This window comes from Mastomys coucha, unplaced genomic scaffold (assembly GCF_008632895.1).
Source record: "Mastomys coucha isolate ucsf_1 unplaced genomic scaffold, UCSF_Mcou_1 pScaffold14, whole genome shotgun sequence".
In the NCBI taxonomy this organism is placed as follows: Eukaryota; Metazoa; Chordata; class Mammalia; order Rodentia; family Muridae; genus Mastomys; species Mastomys coucha.
In genome coordinates, this window is record NW_022196896.1 from 96,508,421 (window position 1) to 96,530,673 (window position 22,253).

Here is a 22,253-nt window from a genome sequence, read left to right on the forward strand (position 1 = left end):
ACTGAATGTTTTTTATCTCAGGGCCAAGCTGGATCTTGGAGAGCAGGATGTTTATTCCAAGGTGCTCATCCAGCTGGGGCAGGATGTTTTTCTCAGGTCTCTAGGTCAGGATGTTTTTCTCAGGTCTCTGATGGTTCCCAACAGTTGTGAAGCTTATATATGATGTTATTTTTTTAGAATACCCTAAGGCAGCAGTTTTTAACTTGTGGGTCCTGACTCCTGTGGGGGTTGAACGACCCTTTCACTTGGGTCACCTAAGACCTCCAGAAAACACAGACATTTATTTTATGATTCATAACAGTAGCAAAGTCGCAATTACAAAGCTGCAATGAAAATACTTTTATGATTGGGGATCAACATAACATGAGGAGCTATAGTAAGGGCCCCAACCTTAGGAAGGTTGAGAACCACTACCCTAAGGTACATGGTGATCCATGATGCAAGTTTATATATATTTTTTTAATTCTTGGGATCACAAGACATTTTTTTTTTTTAGAATGTCAGTTCTCTGAACCATTCTGTGCATTTGAAAAGTAGCTTTTAAGTCATATGAATTTAGCATTTATTCAGCGTTCTCTTTAAGTCCGAGGAGATTGTACACATCTGTGATTGTCTAAAAGCATTCTAATCTGCAGTACAAGAGCTTTCCTAGAAAGAGTGGTGCCTACATATGACTTTCCTCAACGTGTCTGGAGTATGACCCTTGTACCCAAATTGTAGAATAGTATCTCAGTTTATAAAATCTGCATTAAAAATCACATAGTCACAAGACATATTTATATGTATTTAATGGATATTATTCCCTTATGAAACAGTCTTACATTAACCAAAACTGAATATGACCCTATTAGCAATTCAGTTTTTTCCATTTTCTTATGATATATAAATGAATATGCTATGTTGTGAGAGAGTAAGGCATTCAGCTAGCTTCCTGCAGCTATCCACATCAGCTTGGCATCAAGAAGCCTCTAGCCGTCAGGTAACTTAGAACCACGCAGGATGCATTTCTTCTATTTTAGACTATTGTTACAAATGCTGATCATTCTTATTTTCTATTAATAAACAGGAATTTTATCATAGCTTCTTTAACATACACATTTAGATTCAATATTGAAAGTGTCCAAAGTATGCATTGTGTTTTAAAATTTCCTTCAATATATCATCATCATAAAATAGATTGTCCCTCTGTTCCATGCCTTTCTCTAATGAATAAATAACTTCGTATTTGCATCACATTTTGTGATATAGGTTCTGGATTTTACAGGTTGGAAGGCTGAACCAGGGCCCATCAGAAACTGTTACAATTCATTTTCTACTTTGCATTTAAGCCACTTTGCTAAATTATACTTGTATTATTTAACTAATTTGAGTCTCTCTCAAGATTTTTGAAGTGTATTTGTTATTTATCATAATTATTATAGTATAGTATGTATATGAATGTGGGCTTGTATGCCACGGTGAAGATGCATATGTCTCTGTCTCTCTGTGTATATATGTGCATTTGGAGGTCAGAGGACAACTTTGGGGAGTCAATTTTCTTCTATTATGGCTTGTAGGAATCAAACTCAAGTCATGAAGCTTGCCTTGCAAAGGCCTTCTACCTGCTGGTCCATTTCGCCAGATCATTTAAGTCCGACAATAAAATTAATTTGTATAGCCACTAGTTCCTTAACATTTCCATAAGCTAAAAATATCCTTTAAAACACTGTCAACACTGATAACTCCATACTCTCTGCATTTTCACTTGCTCAATTATTTAATAAAAGGTCAAGTGCTAGCACGTATCAGGAACTAAGCCAGGCCCTGGGGATTATACACAGAGCCCAAGCAAAACAGGACCTCTTTATGGACTCTGTACTTGACTGTTCATTTCTGGATACTACATTTTAGTATTGATGATGGAACAGGACCTAACCTAGAATTACATCGTATAAACACTGTCAAAGCTCATGGGTTCTCAGTCTTTTACAAGTGTAGAAAACCTCACCTATTTCCAGAACATATTTTCTTTCAAATCTTGCTTAGTTTAGGCTAAGAACCTAACAATTATCACTGTTCTTTGTCTTATCTATTGCAAATTTTAGACAGCATGATTTCCCGCCCCCAAGGTCACCATCTAATCCTTTGCTATGTCTCTGTGCCTCACGATTTCTCAAAACACACTCAAGTTATGTAATGCTATTCTAGATTGATGGCCAGTTTTTAGGAAGGATGTAGGCTGATAGCCTTCCAATTTGACAGAGGTGAGAAAAGGCAGTTTCTAGAATCTTTAGGACATTCCAAATTCTTTATAACCCTTTTATCACCTATATTGTTTGTTTGTGACTCAAAACTATAAGAATTAAAATTAATAGCTTTAAGATTGTTAAGGCAGGACTTGGAGTGAACTAAAATATTTTAATCAACTCCATGGTAGTATTATTCACCTTTTAATTTAATGCTTATTTTCCAGGGCTCCATTGTGCTATAAATATCAGGCTGTATATGTACCTACCTTCTCTGCTTGGTATAACTAAATAGTTCTTTTATTAACTAGTATCATACAATATCAAATCTAAAAATCAGATTCTATCTCTTAATAATTTATTAAGTTTATCTCACTATAATGCATCCTAAGTCATAGGCTCTAAGTTCTTAAGGCAATGAAAACCATGGTTAAATTATGGTCACCACTCAAAGGTTCGTAAATATTGCTATGCATTCATTTTATTGAATCATGTAGCACATCATATGGTTTATTAAAAGCATATTATAAATTGTTGAATCATTTTAATATTTTAAACTACTGAACATTGATCATTTGACAGCAGCATCTGGGGCATTAAACATAAAAACACTTTAATATTTATTCTCACCCAATATAAATAAAGAGACTAGTTTTTTTAATTTAAATGTATTTCCTCAAGGTTTAATATTCATTGTGGTAGGGCATATTTTTAAATCTATTCTAATTTAGAGTATCCAGACAAAGTCCAATTCAATAAAAATGCCTGTGGTTAAAGGTGCACCCAAATTCAATTCTGATTATAACTTATCTACTGTCTTCTCTAAGTTGAACAAAGATCCCACTTGTGATGTCTAAAGATAATTGAAAGGCTCTGTATTTACAAAGAATGTTTTCTAATTTGTAACATTAATATTCCCTACTAAAACCTATGAAATGATCTTCCACTTTTTCTGGGACGAAACTCACTGATTCCTCACAATTCTTGCAAAATATGTTCATATACTCGAGGACATTCCAAATTCTCTCTGCTCCTTTTAAGTCATAAAATCGATCAAGCATCTCATTTGTTAGAATGGGAACACAGCTTTTATATTACTGTGCCCATGACAACAGTTACAGAATTTTAAAACTAATGGCATCCCTTGTACTACTGGTGTGTTTAGGGACATGGAAAAGATTCCCTTGAACTCTTATTTATAGAAGTTGTTCAGTTCTTATGGGAAGGATATCCTACTGGCAGTAAATGAGAAAAGAGCAAATACAACCTTGACAGAAATAACAAAATCGCTTACTAATAAAGTTAATACCTTTAAGACTTTTAAAAATTAAGAAAGAACGGAAAGTATTTTACTTGACAGTTTAAAACCCAAACTCGATTTTAAAAGGGAAATTGTAAAACCAATTGAAGAGTCAGTCCAGGGAGTAACTGTGAACAGGGATATGGTTCTAATATGCCCGACTCACTGCGCTTAATGAGTGAGCAAAGAATCTGAGTACAAAACGATGAGATTGAGTGTAGATGCGGAGCAGAAGCCCCTCTGGCCTATCACCTCATCCCAAGTTACTGACACAGATTGGTCCTCAAAAGCTGACATTTTCTCTGAGAGGCCAGTGTCTAGACAGGAAGCCTAGACAGTCACGGACCTCCCGATGGATGAGCTCAGGCTCATGCTCTGCTAGAAAACCCTCTTCCCTCTCTTTCTTACAGTCGATTTATCCACTCTTCTGCTTTTCCTCTGTTGTATCCATTCTCCTTGTGCCAATACAACAGTTATTGTCACTAAGTGTCCTATGCTCTATAAAATTGTTTTAAGCATTTTTCCTGCAGCAGCATTAGCATAATCAAACAGAATATGTTAACAAAGTAGCCCAACCTCTCTGCTGAGAAGTTTGTCTAAAGGACCACTGTAAGTATCCTTTACCTGCATTCAGTTTCACTGATCTCAGTTAATCTCCTGACCATTGCCTCTATTTATCTTCCTAACTCTTATTTTCACTTCACTTGTGGCGTCAAATTAATGTGACGAGTTCATTAGAATCAAATAAAGTGAAACACACATATGAAGTGGTTTTTCATATTTGTAGTTTTATGTGTCACATATCTCAAAACACACAATTTGCATAATAAAATGAAATATATGGGTTTATATGTTTTATATTTTTATATCATTTCACATAACTAAAATCTAAGTGCTTTCTTGAAATTTATTTTCATAATTTTCATGTAAGACTTCTTTAAGAACAGAATTTGCTGTAACTTTATAATGATTTCTTTTTAGGTAAGAGAAATGTATTTTCTGTGGCACTGATAAAACTGGAACATAAGCCTAATATTTATGTTTTTACTGCAGGTTATGATGTATCTATTTCTTTTATTATATGTTTTGAAGGGTCACATAATAGCATCCTGTGATGCCCGTGGAGTTATAAAGCTGTGGGACTTCCGGAAGCTCATTCCAATTGTGTCCATTGATGTAGGTCCAAGTCCCGGCAATGAGGTGAACTTTGACCCATCAGGTAGGATCTGTTTTGTTTCACTCTTGCCACCAAATGAACATTTATTTTTTTTTATCTGAAATGCCTTTTTTTCTCTTAAAGTATTTGGTTAAACTTTGCATGCAGTTTTTAATTTTCTGTTTGAAATACTTCAACTGTGGTATTTCTACTTTATCAAAATCATGAGTCTTACTATGAAAGAATTATATTGATCTCATAAAGGAATAATTAACATGAGGAAATAAAAGGGAAGATATTAATGTAGACACATCATAAGCTTGTTGATACCATAATGAGTATCCTTATAGCCTATGCCCCATAGCTTACATAGGCTAAGCTACATGAGCTCCCTGTAACACAAGTAATTGGAAAATAACAAAAACTATATCAAGATGAAATACTTTAATGGAATAGGTTAACTATAAAATAGTTAATAAATTGCTCTGAAATACTCTAAAATTTATGCACATATTCATCTATTGTAATAGTTAAATGTTTTGTGCTCTATGAAATTTTTGTAGCATTTATCCTGAAATATATAAGAATTATCAAGCAGATAAAATATTTTATCCCTACTGATGATGAATTGAGTGGAATCTGATGTTAAGTAAATTGATTCCAATTGTCCACTTAGTAGATTAAAGTACTAGTACACCTCCATCTTTAATGGTAGACTCTGTTAAGTGAGGGATGGACAGTACATTTCCCTCTGATGGTGATGTATATTTAAGATTTTTGAACTTTTGAGAATTCCTCAGAATCTTTATTTGTGATTGATTAAAATTGTAATATGACTATTGTTGTTAAGAAAGAAAGAAATATGTAAGAAGAAAAAATGCTTTATTTTAAAAAAACATAGTCCATGTTAATACTCTGGCACAGAAACATAAATATACATAGAATAATTCTGGAGCCATAAGATAATTGCTGTGTGTTTCTTGGAACTGGTTTTGTATTATTACCATTAAGCATCTGAAACTGGAAATGGTAAGTTATTGTCTTGAATTGTATGTTGAATTTTTAATGCATCTGAACCTATAAATACCACTGGAAACAAGGTGTTTTTAGTTATTCAGTATGGTGGCACACACATGTGATGCTAAGGAGGTAGAGGTAAGAGGGTCCTGAATATAAAGGAAAGTTTCAAAAAAAATTAATTTTTAATAATGGCATTATGACATTTATGGCCTGCCAGAATTCAGAGAGAAGATGCAATGCTGAATCAAAGATTCTAACTATCAGTTGGAATTTTCATTCCATGCTGTTCTATGTTAGATATTAATATTTCAGTGTAAGGTTCTGACATATAACTCTGCACTGGCATCAGATATCCACGGGCCTTTCTACTAAGGTATAATAGACAAGCCATATCTCTAAATCCACTTTGATTGCCTTAAGCAGTACTCATGTCTTTGAATGTTGAAGTTTGAATGATAAAACTTGAGGCTGTAACATTTTAGTAACAGAAGTTAAGGTCCTTTTAAAAAGTATTGCACAATTAAAAATAGCTCTATATTTTATTGTCATTATCAGATGTGATACTGCTGACTTTCTATTGACCTTTGCTTTCTATTTGCAAGTTCTTTGTACAGCCAGGCAAACATGATTTTAAATAAATTTCAGCATCTATCTTTTGCTGTAGTAGCCAATATATTAAAGTCTAGCTACAGCAAATCTGTTTTTTCTTCCATGGTACCAAACTCCTGGTCATACACTAATGTTAAAAAAAGTATAGAGAGTTGATATTAGAATGATGAGAAACATAAAGACAGAGACTGCAAACCAGAGATCTTGTTATCAGGCCACAGCAACACAATTTCAGTTCGACCTTCCCATCCTTTTTACCATTTCTTCAAGGAACATATGATAATTAATTTTAATTCAATATGCAGGAGAAATTACTGTCACAAGGAGTTTCTCATTGAATAATGGGGAACCTGTGCTTCTCTACAGACAGCTGCAACACCATTTTTAAAAAAAAGAGTAAAGTATACCAAAGGTTGGGTAAATTAGTGGGAGTCCAAGTTCAAAGCAGAACATGAACAAAAAGATTTTTTTTAAAGTATAGTACTTGGGATTTTGTTCTTCAGAAGAGAATAAAGAAGAGTGCAGATTTGGAGCAAGCCAACATTGTAATGAGGATAAGTGACTCGTTTATCTTTGCTAATTGCCATTTGTTTGGGATAAAATATTCAGTAAGGCAATGTAGCAGAATTGCATTATGAAAAATATCTGAAATACAATGATAAAATCAAGTCTGAATTAATAAAGTCAAAATAGCTATCCATCTGAAGGTGACAACTTTGTATTTATTCACAGGGCAAGCCAATGTAAGCATAGATGGTATGATTTCAAAAGAGCAAGAGAATATTGACCTGGCTAAAAATAAAACGCATTGATTGGGAGCACACATTGAATTTTTGCTAAGCCATGTCAAAACTTGTGACAGTATTACCCAAGATGTTATTCATCACAATTTCACCTTTTTAGAGGCAAAGCTCTGCCCAAGTGCCCTGGCTGCACTCTGGACCTAAGAGAAAGTCATTATCAATAGACATATATACCTTGTAATACCTATGTGATACATATGAATGTTGGGGTAACAACTCAGCTAAGTTGGTTCCAACAAGAAATGCGTTGCTGTTTTATATTCTAAGTGATCATCATATACCTTGATCAATTTCATTGAAGGGCAACTAGAGAAATGTTGGTTGCTGTCTCTATAAACTATGAGTTATTTTTCTAGATTTTAGATTTCTAGTGACTGAAAAATCTAACACAGGGTAAGAAATAGATTGAAGATCATAGCATAGCTTAAAGTATTGTCTGAACTATTTTTTCAAATTTCATGAATGTAAAAACTACATAATTAGAAGTTGTAGGCAAATACTTTCATCTTAGATTTACAAATGTAAGTTCTAAGAAATGGTTCTTTATCTGTTTTAAGATGGATACCCTTACTAGTACATCATTTGTAACAGGTAGCTTTGATAAAGAAGTTTATGCCCCAGAAGTGTAGGTGCAGAATACATACTACAACTCAGACTCTTAGATTTAACAACATCTTTGGCATTGTTTAGACAAATTATTTAATCACCCTGAACTATCTTTACTCATGGAAATAAGAGAGTAGATAATTGTCTCAATGTTTAATGGTAGTTCAAAGGGGCAAGGGTGTCTCCCACAGTAACGAATTTGGAGCTTGGTCTTCTACGTTTCTTAAAGCTGGAGAAGAATTCTTCTCCTTTTAGGAATAAGAAAAGTCAGTTAGTCTGCTTGTGAGTGGGTAAGACGTCTAAGAATGTGTGCCAGTCAGTAGATAAAAGAAAGAAGGCTAAACCCGTGTTCTTATATTGAGAGTTTGTTGACACCATTAACTAAGACTGCACTATGTTTCAAGAAATGTACATTATATAGTTAAACATTTGAGCATGTATGAATCACTGTGGATGACTTTGCTTTTCCACTGCTGAATCAGCCACACACACACATTGGAAAGAAGAATTGCATGTGGCATAGCATTATTTACATAATGTTTCATTTACAAGTGCATTGCCTGTGACAAATACAGATTATCTGTGTTTATAGATGTATCCATATATTAGTATAAACTTATAACGCTGTATTTGTGAGAGGATAAATGTTCCTTTCTCATTAAGCAAAGAGCCTCCTGGGAATGTAAAACAGCAAGTTTTTGTGAATATTCACTATCTAACTAATATCTTTTACTTGGTCATATTTAAAGTCTCATATGTTTTTTTTTTTCATTCAAACATTATTGCTTGTTTCAGAAAATGTTAAATGCAGTTGCATGGTGAAAGTAATAAAAGTGAACTCAAAGGATTTATACATTCCCCTCTCCACATTTCTCATTTCACTGTGCTTATATACTTCAACAATATTTTCTGTTCCTTTGTAATTCCAGCGATTTGTAAAGTAGTCACAGCTCTCGAAAATTCAGGGGCAGAAATTTGAGCCAGATGCAGGCTCTCCTGTAGAAAACCTGTAGGCATCAGATCATTCAAATGGGCAAAAAGTTTCCCAGCTTTTGGAAAAAATCCTAAATGTTCCCAACAAACAGAACCATGCCAGAAATACTAAAAGGAGGGGAAAAAAACAAAAGACAAAAACAAAAAACCAAAAAGAAACCCAATTTTTTTCTTGAATAAGATGAAAACACATTGCCCTCACTCTAATTTTTTAAAGCAAGGTATCTCCCAAAATCTTTGGCTCAAATTGATCAGTGTTGGTTAATAAAAGCTACAGTGCATCATTTTTGTACTTAAAAGTCAGTTTCTGCTCAGAGGTCATGGTGCATGCCTTTAATCCCAGCACTTGGAACACAGATGAGGTGGATCTCTGAGTTTGAGGCTCTCCTGGTCTAGAGAGTGAGGTCCAGAAGAGCCAGGGATACACAGAGAAACCCTGTCTGAAGAAAACAAACAAACAAACAAACAAGTCACTTTCTGAATAAGTCCCCCTGGTGGAGCACACAGGAAGAAAAAAAACCTCTAGTTTAGAGGTTGGTTTTTGTTTGTTTTAATGGCTGAATGATTTGGGTAGAATTCCTAAATCTGAACCTCAGTTCCCTCACATATGCAATGTCAGAAACCTATAGGATCTTCCACTCCAGCCAAGAGCAGGTGCCGAGGACTGGCCATATGAATTGGCAAACAGTGGAAGGGTAGTGAGCTCTAGGATGGGGGAGTGTGGGAAAAAAATCGCAACAGCAGTTTTCAAACTCTGAATGGTGAGCAGTTAAAAAGATAATGCAACAATAGTTGCTAACACAGGATGAGTCAGGCAAACCACATGACTTATCCCCAGCCTACTGCCCAGATTCAACTACTGCATTTTACCTCAGGGGAGGACAGACCGACAGGCCGCACTTAATAGCTTCTGGGAGACTGAAAGAAGGGAGCTAGGGAGAACAGGCCTTGAAGGTCAGAGCTGCCTCAGTTTTCAGGACAGAGTAGGGCAGGGTGAGGGCAGCTTAGAGAGACCCTGGAGACCTGCAGAGGCTCCCCCACAGCTTCTACTTGCTGAGTAAGGATTTGAGAATGAGAGCTTAGAGTCAAGGGGAAGATGTCTAAAGGCATAGAGGGCAAAATTCCAGGAGCTCATAAGGCTCATGTAGGAATAGTTTATGTTCCTCTAGCCAAAGAGGAAAATCCTGCAACTCAAAGGCCAAAGGGGAGAGCAGGAATTGCAGGGCAACACAGCCTCTTTTACAAGCATGTGGAACATGCAAATCCAAAAATTGTTACTAATGGCCTCTCACTAGAAAAAAAGAGAGCACCGAGAAGGGAAATTCAGGAGAGAATCGTCTCCATCAGGAGGCAGACCACACCTCTGGAATGAGACTCAGGCAGACCACACCTCTGGAATGAGACTCACGCTACTGTCTTTACAGTTGTAGGTGGGGTTCGTCCCTACTTAAATCTCACTACAAATGAAGAGTGTTGTTCTTGTCCCATTTTAGAGATGAAGAAACTGAGAAACCAAAACTTTATCAGTCTCACTGTCCATCACTGTTTACGTGTAGAGTTAGCACTCAATGATGGTCATTCTATATCCTGAGAAATAAGTCATATATTCTGTAACAGAATGCGGTTCCATATTAGTACATGAAGTTGTTTTACTTGAAGCTGAGATGCCGCATCCTGTTCTTAGCATTAATTACCAACTAGTTGTCCCTGAAATTTAGAAAACTATCAAAAGACAGTCTCTGCTGTTATCTGCCAGAGTTCTTACATGTCTCCTAGGCAACATGAGCACCTGCTCCTCCCTGTGGGGGGCTGGGCCTCCAACCCTGTACCAAGTATCACTTCTTATCCATGCACTGAGCCATCCACACTTCTCAACAAACTTCTACATCATTCACACGGCCAGTCTGAAGTCCTCTGGCTTTAGTGATATTTTTTTAATTGTCATCGTCAATTACATTTCTGGTCACTTATCTGGCAAAGGCCATATGACATTTGAGAAATTATATAAAGCTATTTTTGTCATAGCTTCAGCTCTGTGGTTCTTCTTTCCGTCATTTATGATCAAGTGCAGTCTAGTTTTTGTGTGTGTGTGTGTGTGTGTGCCTTGCACAACTCATAACATACACTAGTCGTTTAGCCGGTGTTATCAGTAGGAAGGCTATAGAGATGGCTGGAGAGATGGTGGTGGTGCTTAGAACCTAGAGCCTCACACCTGTGAGGCAAGCATTCTGCCATGGAACGTCACCCTCAGCCCTCTTCTATGGAAGTCCTGGGTTATTTAAACATAAATATTAAAAACTTAAATAAGAAAGAAAGGAAATAATCCAACTTTTTTATGCCTCAAGCTTGGGAAGATGGAACTGATCCTATAAAATACATTTTTTTTTTTAGGACACAGAGCCATCAGAATTGAAGATAAAATATAAGAATATAAGAAATAGGTGACCAGAGGACCCAGGTCAATTATTTTATGGCTCTATTGTTCACTTTTGTTTCTATTAGTTCCTCTGAACATTAAAAATCCTATTTGTTCTTAAGTAAATAGAGCCCACTCTGATTCTGGTCCAAAGAACTTTAAAAACTCGGATTATAGGCCTTTGGCTATGAAGACAGAATGGTCGCCTGCAGGGACGTGCACAGCCCGTTGGGTACACAGGCAGAGCAGACACCTGCAGGGATGTGTGCAGCCCTTTGGGTACACAGGCAGAGCAGACACCTGTAGGGATGTATACACGGCCCGTTAGGTGTACAGGTAGAGCAGACACCTGCAGGGATGTGTGCAGCCCTTTAAGATACAGAGTACAGCTTTGAAGAGAGATGTATGTCATGTATAGAACAAGGCTTTCTTGTTCCGTCATCACAGACCCTCTGGTTGTGTTTGATTTCTCCTACTTAGAAGAGTTTTAAGAGCTTTAATTTCTTATTTGTAATAATAAATGTATATGCTCTCATACTTCTGTGAAAACTTTTATTTAATTACTGTAAATTGGGAATTATATTAAGAAAAATTGGAGAGTCATAGGGATAGGCTTCATGCTTTCTCTGTAATAATAGCCTTTTTTTCTCTTCGATTTTTGTCTTATTATGCTCCATGATAAAAAGCAACTTAATTTGCTAAGAGTAAACACAAGAAGTAACATGATGACACTAATGGAAATTTCTTGAAATTTTCAATTAAAGACATATTAGCCATAGATCCATTGATTCAGGGATAATGAATGTCAGTATAGAGAGCATTATAACTATGAGCCTGAATTGACAGATCTAGCATCTTTTCTGATTGGTAGGTGACTATGAGATTCATTTCTTAGGTAGGTAGAGACTGTGACTCCAATAGTATGTCATCTATACTGAAACTAAAGCTCATTTGAAATTCACAATTTATCTTGGCTTTTATACCTGGTAATTGCCTGAGTTCTACAAATTACAATAGAACTTACACATGGAACTGAGTGTTGTTACCTAAGTTAGGATTGAAAGGGTGTGTAGTTTATCTGGTGATAACACCACTACACAAGCATATGGAAGCTCCTTTTGGAATGGTCTACACATGTACAAGCAATTTCAAAAGTGGCTACCATTTCCCTATCACCGGCCAGCTCCTAAATCATTGAGGCAGAAATGACTAGTTTTGCTTAATTAGCTTTACAGCATAGTACCTAGGCAGTCATGGATCTATTCTTATCCTCTAAAATAATCTGGTTACCTCCCAGCCAATTAACCACCTAAATATAAGCAGTTTTTTCTTAGTGGCTTAGAAAAGATATAGAATTTGATTTGAAAAAAAAATGAGCCTTGCTCACTGCAGATCAGATGTGAGGTCAGGCTGAGACTTTAGACCACAGCACAGTTAGCTGTGCAGGATTAATGTCACCTACAGCCTTTGTTGGAGACACTTCCTTTTGCAGTGGGAAGGAGTTAATGGAGCGATTCACAAGTGATCAAAGTGTTAACAATAAGTGACTATTGAGCACTAGGTCCTAAATGAGAATATCTATACCACCTCCTTGAAGGATCGGGGAACATCTTGGAGAGGGAGAGGCAGATGATGTATGTGAGCCAAAGGATGTGGATGGGTACATTGAAACGACCTTCTGGATGTAGCATCACACTGCTCTCACTAACTCACTGCCTCTGTGGTAACTGGCACAAGAGTGAAGCCGTGAACATTTCATTGTGTGTAGGGAAGGGTTCACGAAGCCCCACCCCTTCCTGGGGGACTATGGGCAATTCTTGGTTTCTGGGGAAGAGACTATTATATTAGTTAGATCACTGATAAATTCCCTAAGCTCCATCAAATAAGTTTCTTCTGCACTCATGAAGCAATTTTTTAAATTAAGTTTGTCACATACACAAACAAACTGAAGAAGGGCTGCTGACAAGGAGACGAGGTTCAACCAGAGATTGAACAGAATGAGAGGAAAATGGGGACTAAAAACGACCCAAATTTGTGCTCTAAATCTCAATGGCAGCCATGCTCCATGGAAAACTGGCCCGTTAATCTCACGTATGTAGCTAGGAATTCTGGCAAAAGATTCTCATATATTCTAACATGTTAATAATTTCAGTTAATGACTATGTCATACTCTTCTTGCAGATGATAATAAGTTCAGAATGTGAACCATTCTGTTTAAATCAGACCAGAAATAACTAGTCAACATGACCAATTGCAGAATTGTGCAGCCACAATCCGCTATGACAGCTTCCCTTGCATGGATCACAAAGGTCACACTTGGGTTTGTTTTCTCAGTCTTATGTAGTATTTTAAAACAAATGAAGTTACGATGTTATTTTAGTTCTTCTAGGAAGAATTACAATGAAGCATGTTTACAACAGGATATGCAAAGCCAATCAAAGAGCACTTGAAAGTTGCTTTATTGAATAAATAAAATATTGATTCAGAAGTTTTTTCTAAGGCTTGTTGGGTGTAACTACATACAAACAACTGGAGTGGAGCAAATGCTTTAAACGTGATGGATCCTCCATGAGTATCATTAGATTTAATGAATTTTTTGTGGTGCTATATAGAAATATTTTCAAATGCACACTTATAAGCAAATGAACAATATGCTGATATCAAATTATTTTTCCACCAGCCTTAAGCAAAAATTTCATAAAAGCTTTGTGTCTATGAATGGAGTGTGGGGAATGGCTTGTATGTATCTGTATTAATATCATTTAGAAATAATAATGAGCTACACAGGAATGCTTGTGGATATAAAGAAGACCACATGTGTATGCCAGTATAGGCAGCTTTGAAATATGGCAAATTAATAAAAATACATTTTTATAAAGCAACATATCACACCAACACTTTGAATTTTTCTAAAGAATGCAGTTTGAAAATCTAAAAGGAATGAATTGTTTTAATCTAAGAGTATACACTAGTTATTAGATTAAATGGTAACAGTTAAAATTCAATGCACACATACTATGTGGTCCAGAGCCAGTACCTGAAGAATTTGCTTCCTTTTTAGTAGTCTGTTATACAAAATTGAATAGATAATCATCTTTAATCTGCCACGATGATACTTTTTAATGGGATAATCCTTTTTGGGAAGTTGCAGTTCAACAGATGTGCAAATCAAACCAGAACACACAGCGCCCTTACTCTTCATGGAGATGGAACAGTTGGCACTGGTGATAACCTGCAGTTCTATTTATCTGAAATTGAATTTCAAACAATATTCAAATATGATTTACTCAATCTGATTGAGCTCAAAAGTCTCTCTTCTCACTTGTAATTTAAGAGCGTAAGTAAAAATTGCTCAAGATCATCATGCATCATCCTCTCTATTTCATGCCAATAGAAAAAAGGAGAAAAGAAGAAAATGGTGTATTTTTAAAATTAACGATAAATATTTTTTAAATAAATTTGATAGACATTCTTCACTTCATCCTCATATTTTTGTTGCTATAATGATGGAATATACATCAATTTAATCAAGAATTATTTATCATAACCTTGTATATGCATGTCATGGGACTAAATTGTGTGATGTAGTGATGAAGAAAGCATTGAGATTCTATATTTAATAGAAATACAGGCACATGTGTGGTTTCATGGGGTGTTTCCATTTGTGCTATGCAGTATGTGTCACTGCAGTCCTGTTTGTAAGGAAGGGCATCTTGCATCCATGTATGGAGGAGAAGAACAATGTGACACCCAGAAGGCTGGCTAGAAGCACCTATCTCATTAAAAGATGATTTTCATAGATTTTCTTTACTGTGCTCATCACTCTCTTTTATCATCCTTTCCCAGGTTTTGCATGATGCTCCATTTGTTCTACAGCCACACCACCTTAGGGACCACTTAAATTCATCCAAATTTAACTGTAACCATGGATACTATGTTTCTCCCATTTCTATTCTTTTTTTTTTCATTCACACCTTTTTAGTTAAAAAAGTTTAGCACACACGCACACAATATCATCAGACTTTATTATTTCATTCATTCTGTTCATCACTTTTGCTCTTTTATTCTTCATTGTTTTAAATATATATAACATCTTATATCTCTGTAATATTCACTGAAATTCCTGTTTTAATTATAGGCTATATTTTTACACTTTCCATATTAATACATTTCTATCAGTTTTATCACCCCTCTCTCCTAGGTAATCCCTCCTTCCTTCATCTTCCCACTTTCTTACCTAGTATATTACTGATGTACTATTTTCTAGGTTTCTTCTAAACTACTACCTCAAAGTGATCTATGTTAAACACTCTCATCCCATTCTCTCTCAGTTGACAGCTACACTTCTCTGTAGCACTCACTCTTTCAGAGTCTAGTGTGATGGAACTATGGGTGAATGTCACTGATTGTTGAACAGATAGTTCATGAATTCACCACTCTTTAGTCTAGTCAAAAAATAATGACCCAGTATCACTACAAAAACTTAGATATGTGGCTTCTGCTAACAGTTACAGATGATTAATTTTCACCATCAGCTTGACATGTTCATTTTGTCTTTTCAATACTTTTAAAGAATCTCCTAGAAGATATTCACATCATCATAACTCATATGAAGGGCACATTTCTATTCTACTTAAAATGGTTTTGTTAGTGCATTTTGCTTATATATTTAAGATTCTGAGGCAGTGGGAAATAATGATTATGAAACTCATCTCAAGAAGCACCATCTTTTAATAAACCACTATATCCATCTCATAATAACATGATATAACTGTCTAATATTGAGGATTTGACTCTTACTCATTTCACTAGCATATCTTCTAACACTTAGTCTTGTGGACATAGATATTACCCAAAATAACAACCTTATTGACAAATCTGATACCTAATTTGTTTTAAGATAGTTAAACTAGTTTATATATTTTTAGAATTATTTTCCCTACTCTCTTTGCTTCTTAGGCCCAAACATGTCTGTAATTTTTTTCTCTGCCTACCTCAGTGTATATCCAAGTAAATATTGCTTCTCATAAGAAAGCTTGGACTGGCTGTGGGGCTTTGGATTTTCAAGTTACAAGTATCATGTTGATAGTAGTACCTAACAACCCAATTATATGTCAGTCAACCAGACTTATATATTCTGTGTCTAGTGAGGATGGCAGAATTTATGTTAATAAAGCTATATTTGCTATGATTCAATGTCAATTCTCTCTCTCTCATACAATGTCATTATTAGAGAGTTTCATTGAGGTATTTAATTATAAAATAATGACAGCATTATTTATATTAATTATAAAATGATGCCCAAAAAATTATTCAGATGCCATCTTTGAACATCAAATATGAAAAATAATCACTGAAGATACTTTGAAAATAGATGTCTAAACATAACTCTTGTCCAAATATAGAGTCTAAAGTTTACATGATGGGATGCCATAAATCTCTTAAAATACAACTGTATTCTAATGGAATCTGAAGACAGATATACACAGTAGATCCCGTATCTTTGCTGTTTCAATTTTTTTTTAGATTCAGTTACTCAGTTACTCATAGTCAACCACAGTCCATAAATATGAATGAGAAATTCTAGAAATAAAGATGATATGTTTTAAATTGTGAACTCTCCTAAGTAACATGATAAAAATTCATGTTGCTCTGCCAATATTGTCTAGGAGATGAATCGTTTCTTTTACACTCTCTTGAAAATGTCAAATTGAGACAGAAAAAAAATATGCACTTAATTTATTTTACATATGCTGTTCTATGTGTTTGCATTGTTTAAGTATTTTGTTGTCTGTAATTTATGAACTAAGTTTCATTAAATGTACCCACATTTAGGAAAATATAAGTTCCCTCTTATGTGAAGTTTCAGACATCAACTACAGGTCTTTTAGAATGCACACCTCGAGGTTAGAGGAGGCAATGTAATGAAAATGAATGGACCAGCAAAATATAGTTGATAATCTCAGTCAGCTGGATAGAAAGTTGAGTGGACAGGTTGATGGGTGGAGGCTGAGCTGCTCTTCTTCTATCAGATATCTTTCTGCTAATCATTCTGTATTTGTCATCTTCCTTTGACTCACACAGAAGCCAGATTGCCCACTGACTTCCTGGATCTCTGATGCAGATAACAAGAGTCAGTTCAGAGGATGAGAGGAGAGAGAAAGTGGGACGTTGTATGATCCTCTCCCACCTTGCTTAGGTGCATTTACAGTCCAGCTGTTTGCAGCCCACAGCTGAAGGTCCTGTGCTCTTCCCTACTGTAGGACTCCAGTTCCCGGCCAGTCTCTGATTTGGTCCTTTCCTCTCCCTCTAAACTTTGTGCAGTAACCACTCTCCACTGCTTCTAATTTATGCATGTATTTTCTTAATTATTCCTCTATATTTGCTTCATTGGCAAATAATCCCTTCATTAATATTCTCTTTAAATCTTCCATCCAAATGAAACTTTTGTTTCCTGCCAGGGCAATGAATGACACAGATGTGCATATAGAATTTGGCATGGTATCTAAAGAAATAAATGTAGGTGTTCTCTGAGAGGTGCTCCTCTTGTGTCTGAAGAGTCTAGACTAAGTACACAATTAATCTTCAGTATTAGTAACATGTGCCTGTAGCCGTGAATTAGTTAAACCACATTAGCTCCCTGCCGGCCGGTGGGTTGTGTGTGCACTGCACCAGCCCAAGAGCTCTCTGGATTTGCGAACCACACACAGACACACAGACACACAGACCCAGACACACACACACATGTGCACACACACACACACACACACACACACACACACACCAGTTAATTTTGATATGCCTTGGCTAGCTCAATGGCTGGGCATTTCTAATCCGCCCTTTAGCTAGTATATACTCTCCTCTCCAACTTCCCTGAGTCAACTTGCTAAATCAACATTTTATCTCTGCTGCCCCAAACTCAATAAGAGGAGTGGCCTCTAGGGCCACTTAGCAGAATTCTTACATGACTAGTTGCTTTCTTTCCCGCAGTTCTTTTGTCTAACTCCTCTGTTTCCCCTCATAGTCATCTTCCTCTTCTTCTCTTCTCTCTTGGTCTCTTGCCCATGCAATCTAAAAGTCCAGCCCCATCTCCCTGCCCAGCCAATGACTGTATGGCAATTCTTTATTATCAAAGCCAGATGGGAACTGAGGAGTGGAACTGTGGATTTGGGGGAGCCAAAATAAGACAAAGAATTAGAACCAATTTCCAACATGCACGTGTATGTGAAACAGAAGAAGACATGAAAGGTAGAGGTGCTAACAGAAACTATAAGGAACCAATGTGTTTTAAACTGCCATTTGAATGTGGAAGATGGAGCAATGATTTCTCAGAAATTTGCTAATTCTTTTTTTTATAATCTTTCAGAATTTATTAAATAGATATTGCTTATGACCCCATTCCTTTGATTTATTGACTACAATTAGCATGGAAATTAATTTCTTTTTTTTCTTTTAGATGTTTTCTTTATTTACATGTAAATTTCTCCATTCCCAGTTTCCCCTCCAAAAAACAAAGAAACAAACAAAAACAACCAAAACAAACCCCTGTTGCCTCCCACTTCCCCATGCCTGCCACCCCGCCCTCTCCCACTTTCTGGCCCTGGCATTCCCCTACACTGGGGCACAGAACCTTCAGAGGGCCGAGGTCCTCTCCTATTGATGATTGAAATTGCAATCCTCTACTATACACATGCTGCCTGAACAATCAGACCCCTCCATGTGCAGTCTTTGGTTGGTGCTTGAGACCCTGGGAGCTCTGAGGGTTATCCATCTCTTCCTAAATATGCTGGAAAAAAATGGAGAATGAAGATTTAATGGAAACCAATGGAAGCTGCTGTGTGTGATTAATAGAGACTGATGTCGGATCCCCTGACGGTCCTTTATTTGTGGAAGAAAGACTTGGTACTACACCCTCTCATAGTTGCAGTGTCTAGTACATTATCCCTAATGTTGAACCCCATCTCCATCCCTCCATTCCTGCTTCTATGAAAGGTATACCTTGTGTGTTGGTTTGAATGAGACATGGCTCTCTCCTCATAATCTTAGGCATTTGAGTATTTGTTCCATACTGGAATAGCTATAAGGAGAGATTTGGGAGGGGCATCCTTGGTGGCAGAAGTAAGCCATTGGAAGAGGCATTGAGCTTTGAGAGTGTAAAGATTCTCCTACTTGCATTTGGTTCTGATTTGTGCTCCTGGTCCAAGATGTGAGATCTCGGCTTCCTCCTGTCATGTCTCCATGCTGCCATCATGGTCTGTAACCCGCTAAAACTCCAAAGCTAAAATGAACTCTTCCTTCTGTAACTGGCTATAACAATGATACTTTATTATAGAAACAGAAAATTAACTAGATAATACACTTGGCTGATTTAGGATTAAGCAGGCACCAAACAGTTTTGCTGAATAGCTTCTACTGGTGGCCCTCTCATCATGAAAACCCCTCCTGGTGACACAGTTCTATCAATTGCTGCCTGCAGAGGACCTCCAACAGTAGAGGCTCAATTCCTGAAGCTCTTCCACTCTAGGATGGGTTTGTTCATTGTGAGGAAACAGTAGGACACCTGTGAAGCAGTAAAGTGATGTTCTGGTTTGACTGAGTTGATCCTATTCCTGCTGACACCCTGTCTTCATGGGAATCCTCTGTTGACTCCTCAATAGGCTATAAACTGGAGGGGGAGAGGAAAGGCTCTTATACTACAGCTTACAAATCTCATTAATATTCAGATCCCTTTGATGTGGCTGGATGAGGCACTATGACTTATAAGAGCTACATTTTTCATTATCCTACATAATTAATGAAGATCTTCCTGGAAAAAATATGAGAAAAAAAGAACCTGTTTGATATCACATAAATCAGAGTTAATAATTTATATTTCATATACTCTGGATCAAATTATAATGCAATGTATAGTATGAATATATATTATACCCTCTCATATATATGATACATATATTCATATTTTTATTTCAAGACAGGTTTTTTAAACAGGATTTTTTGAGACAGGTTTTCTCTTACCAGTACTGCCTGTCCTAGAACTGGGTTTGTAGAACAAGGTAGCCACAAAATCACAGAGATCTACCTCCTGCCTCTTACATACTAGATTTAAAGGTGTGTACTGGATCTTGTCTTTTTCTTGAGATTTAGTTATTTATGTACTTCATATATATGAATATTTTGACTATATGTACATTTGTACACCAGAAGAGGTCATCATTTCCAATGTGACTACAGGTATAGATGGTTGTAAGCCATCATGTGGGACTTGAACTCAAGACCTCTGAAAGAGCAGCCAGTGCACTTAACCATTGAGCTATCCTCTAGCCCTCATATGATATATATTTGACAACATATTTTTATTGTATTTTTTTACTTTAATTAATCAAAGGCAGTAGGACAGGCAAGAACAACAGTATTTGGAGTGACACTCTTTGCTTTGTTTTTGTTGTTGTTGTTTTGTTTTGTTTTGTTTTCAGTCCAAATTCTACATCTAATTAGTTCTCTAACTTTGGCAAAGGTTCTTTATCTCTCTCTGCCTAAATTTTTCCTTCTGTAAACTGAGAATAAGGAAGTGTACCTCCTATGTTTTTGTTGTTGTTATTGTTTTTGTTTTGGTTTGGTTTTGTGGACATTCCTGAAATAAGTCATGTAAATACGACATGACTCTGTGTTTGGTGTTTATGTACTAATTGAGGAAGCAGGAATATATCACCTTTCTCTATCCTCTTTCCCTACCTTTTGGTCTACCATACACATATACATACACAGATTGAAATATAAAGCCATTTTACCTACCTGAGTGAAAAATAATGTATTAGTTATTTTTCTTATTCCTCCAAGAAACCACAAATGACCTCAGGACAGAAGGACTTAGTCTGCCTCACAGTTTGAGTCCATGAGGGCAGGGAAAGCATGGTAGTGGTCGGTGGAAACAGCTCATCACACCATGCTGGGTAGGGAAAGCAGAGAAAGGTGGCATTCAGCAAGTTCTCATAGTTCACTCAGTCTAGGTCCTTAGCCATGGAGTTGTGTAGTCACATTCAGGGAGGGGCTTAAGCACACCTTAGCAAACCCAATCTAGAAACCTCCTCACATTTTCTCTTTGCATTTCCAGAAGTTTGTCTTCTCAAGGATTCTATATCCTATCAAGTAGGCAATAATGTAGCCATCACAGGGTATGGAGTTTTCCATAAGACACGCAAGAGAGTCCTCTAAGGAAAGACAACCTTCATGTTGTGAGAAAACAAATCATATCTCGGCAAAGAATGCTCTCGGGAAGGGCTCCATAGAGGCAAAAACAAGGTTAGGAAGCGGTGGAGGAGGTCAAGTGATTACAGTAGGATGAGTAAGGGACTTCAGTTACACTGGGAGAATTATCTGAACACAAAAAGAAGCAAGTCTAACAGAGTGAGTTCCAGGACAGCCAGGGCTGTACAGAGAAACCCTGTCTCGGGGGGTTGGGGAGAAAAGGCAAGGTGTATGCTGGATCTCCGCACTGTCTACCAGTGTGGAAAGACAGTCCTGAGACACTGTGACAAGGCAGACTGAACAAGCCTTACCTGTGTCCCAGCTGCTTCCTCAGCAGGATCTCTCCTAGGAGTTGCTACAGTTACGCTCTGAGTTGAACACTTTGTTTCGGTTTTAAATTAAGTCATCATGGTTATGTATGATAGATCCAATTTCTGCTGTTAGTGACTTCCAGTTATCCCAATCTTTCTTTTAGAGGATAGAACATTAAGTGAGTTCTCCTATGGCATAGGATGCTCAGAAGAGCCCTTGTCAGAGCATGTAATTCTTAATTTGATAACCCTTAGCTACTTATATCATACAAGTCACATGTCCTTGGAATATAGGTATATATGATATGATTTTTTTTTTAAGAAAAAATTTAAGTGATGCAACCCATCTAGCTTAATTTTGTGCCACTTCAGCACCTCATTTCATACAAACAGAAGGTGTTCATAGTTTAACTCTTCTAAAAATAAATTAAAATTCAAAGAATGAAGCTAGGAAGTGAGTTAGTGAATGTTTATTTTAGCTTCCTATAGAGCATGTTGGCCCCTAGAGACCAGGCAGTATTTTGCATTTTGGTCACTTTTGCTTTGCAGAGCTAATAAGGGCGGGGACT

The 22,253-nt window shown here is 36.6% G+C and overlaps 1 protein-coding gene and 1 long non-coding RNA gene across 7 annotated transcripts in view; one reads left to right on the top strand and one right to left on the bottom strand.

The window, feature by feature from the left end:
- Positions 1 to 22,253, top strand: part of Spag16 (sperm associated antigen 16) — an 871,212-nt gene that overhangs the window by 636,303 nt on the left and 212,656 nt on the right. For all 6 annotated transcript variants that reach the window (XM_031367840.1, XM_031367842.1, XM_031367843.1 and 3 more), the window contains one exon: positions 4,618 to 4,744. In XM_031367840.1, the coding sequence (XP_031223700.1) occupies positions 4,618 to 4,744 (127 nt within the window). The remainder of the gene's footprint in view (positions 1 to 4,617; positions 4,745 to 22,253) is intronic.
- On the bottom strand, positions 19,435 to 21,069 carry LOC116088538. The gene is made up of 2 exons (XR_004117917.1): positions 20,921 to 21,069; positions 19,435 to 19,793 (listed from the first exon to the last, which is right to left on the bottom strand). It is a non-coding gene; the product is annotated as an uncharacterized LOC116088538 (long non-coding RNA).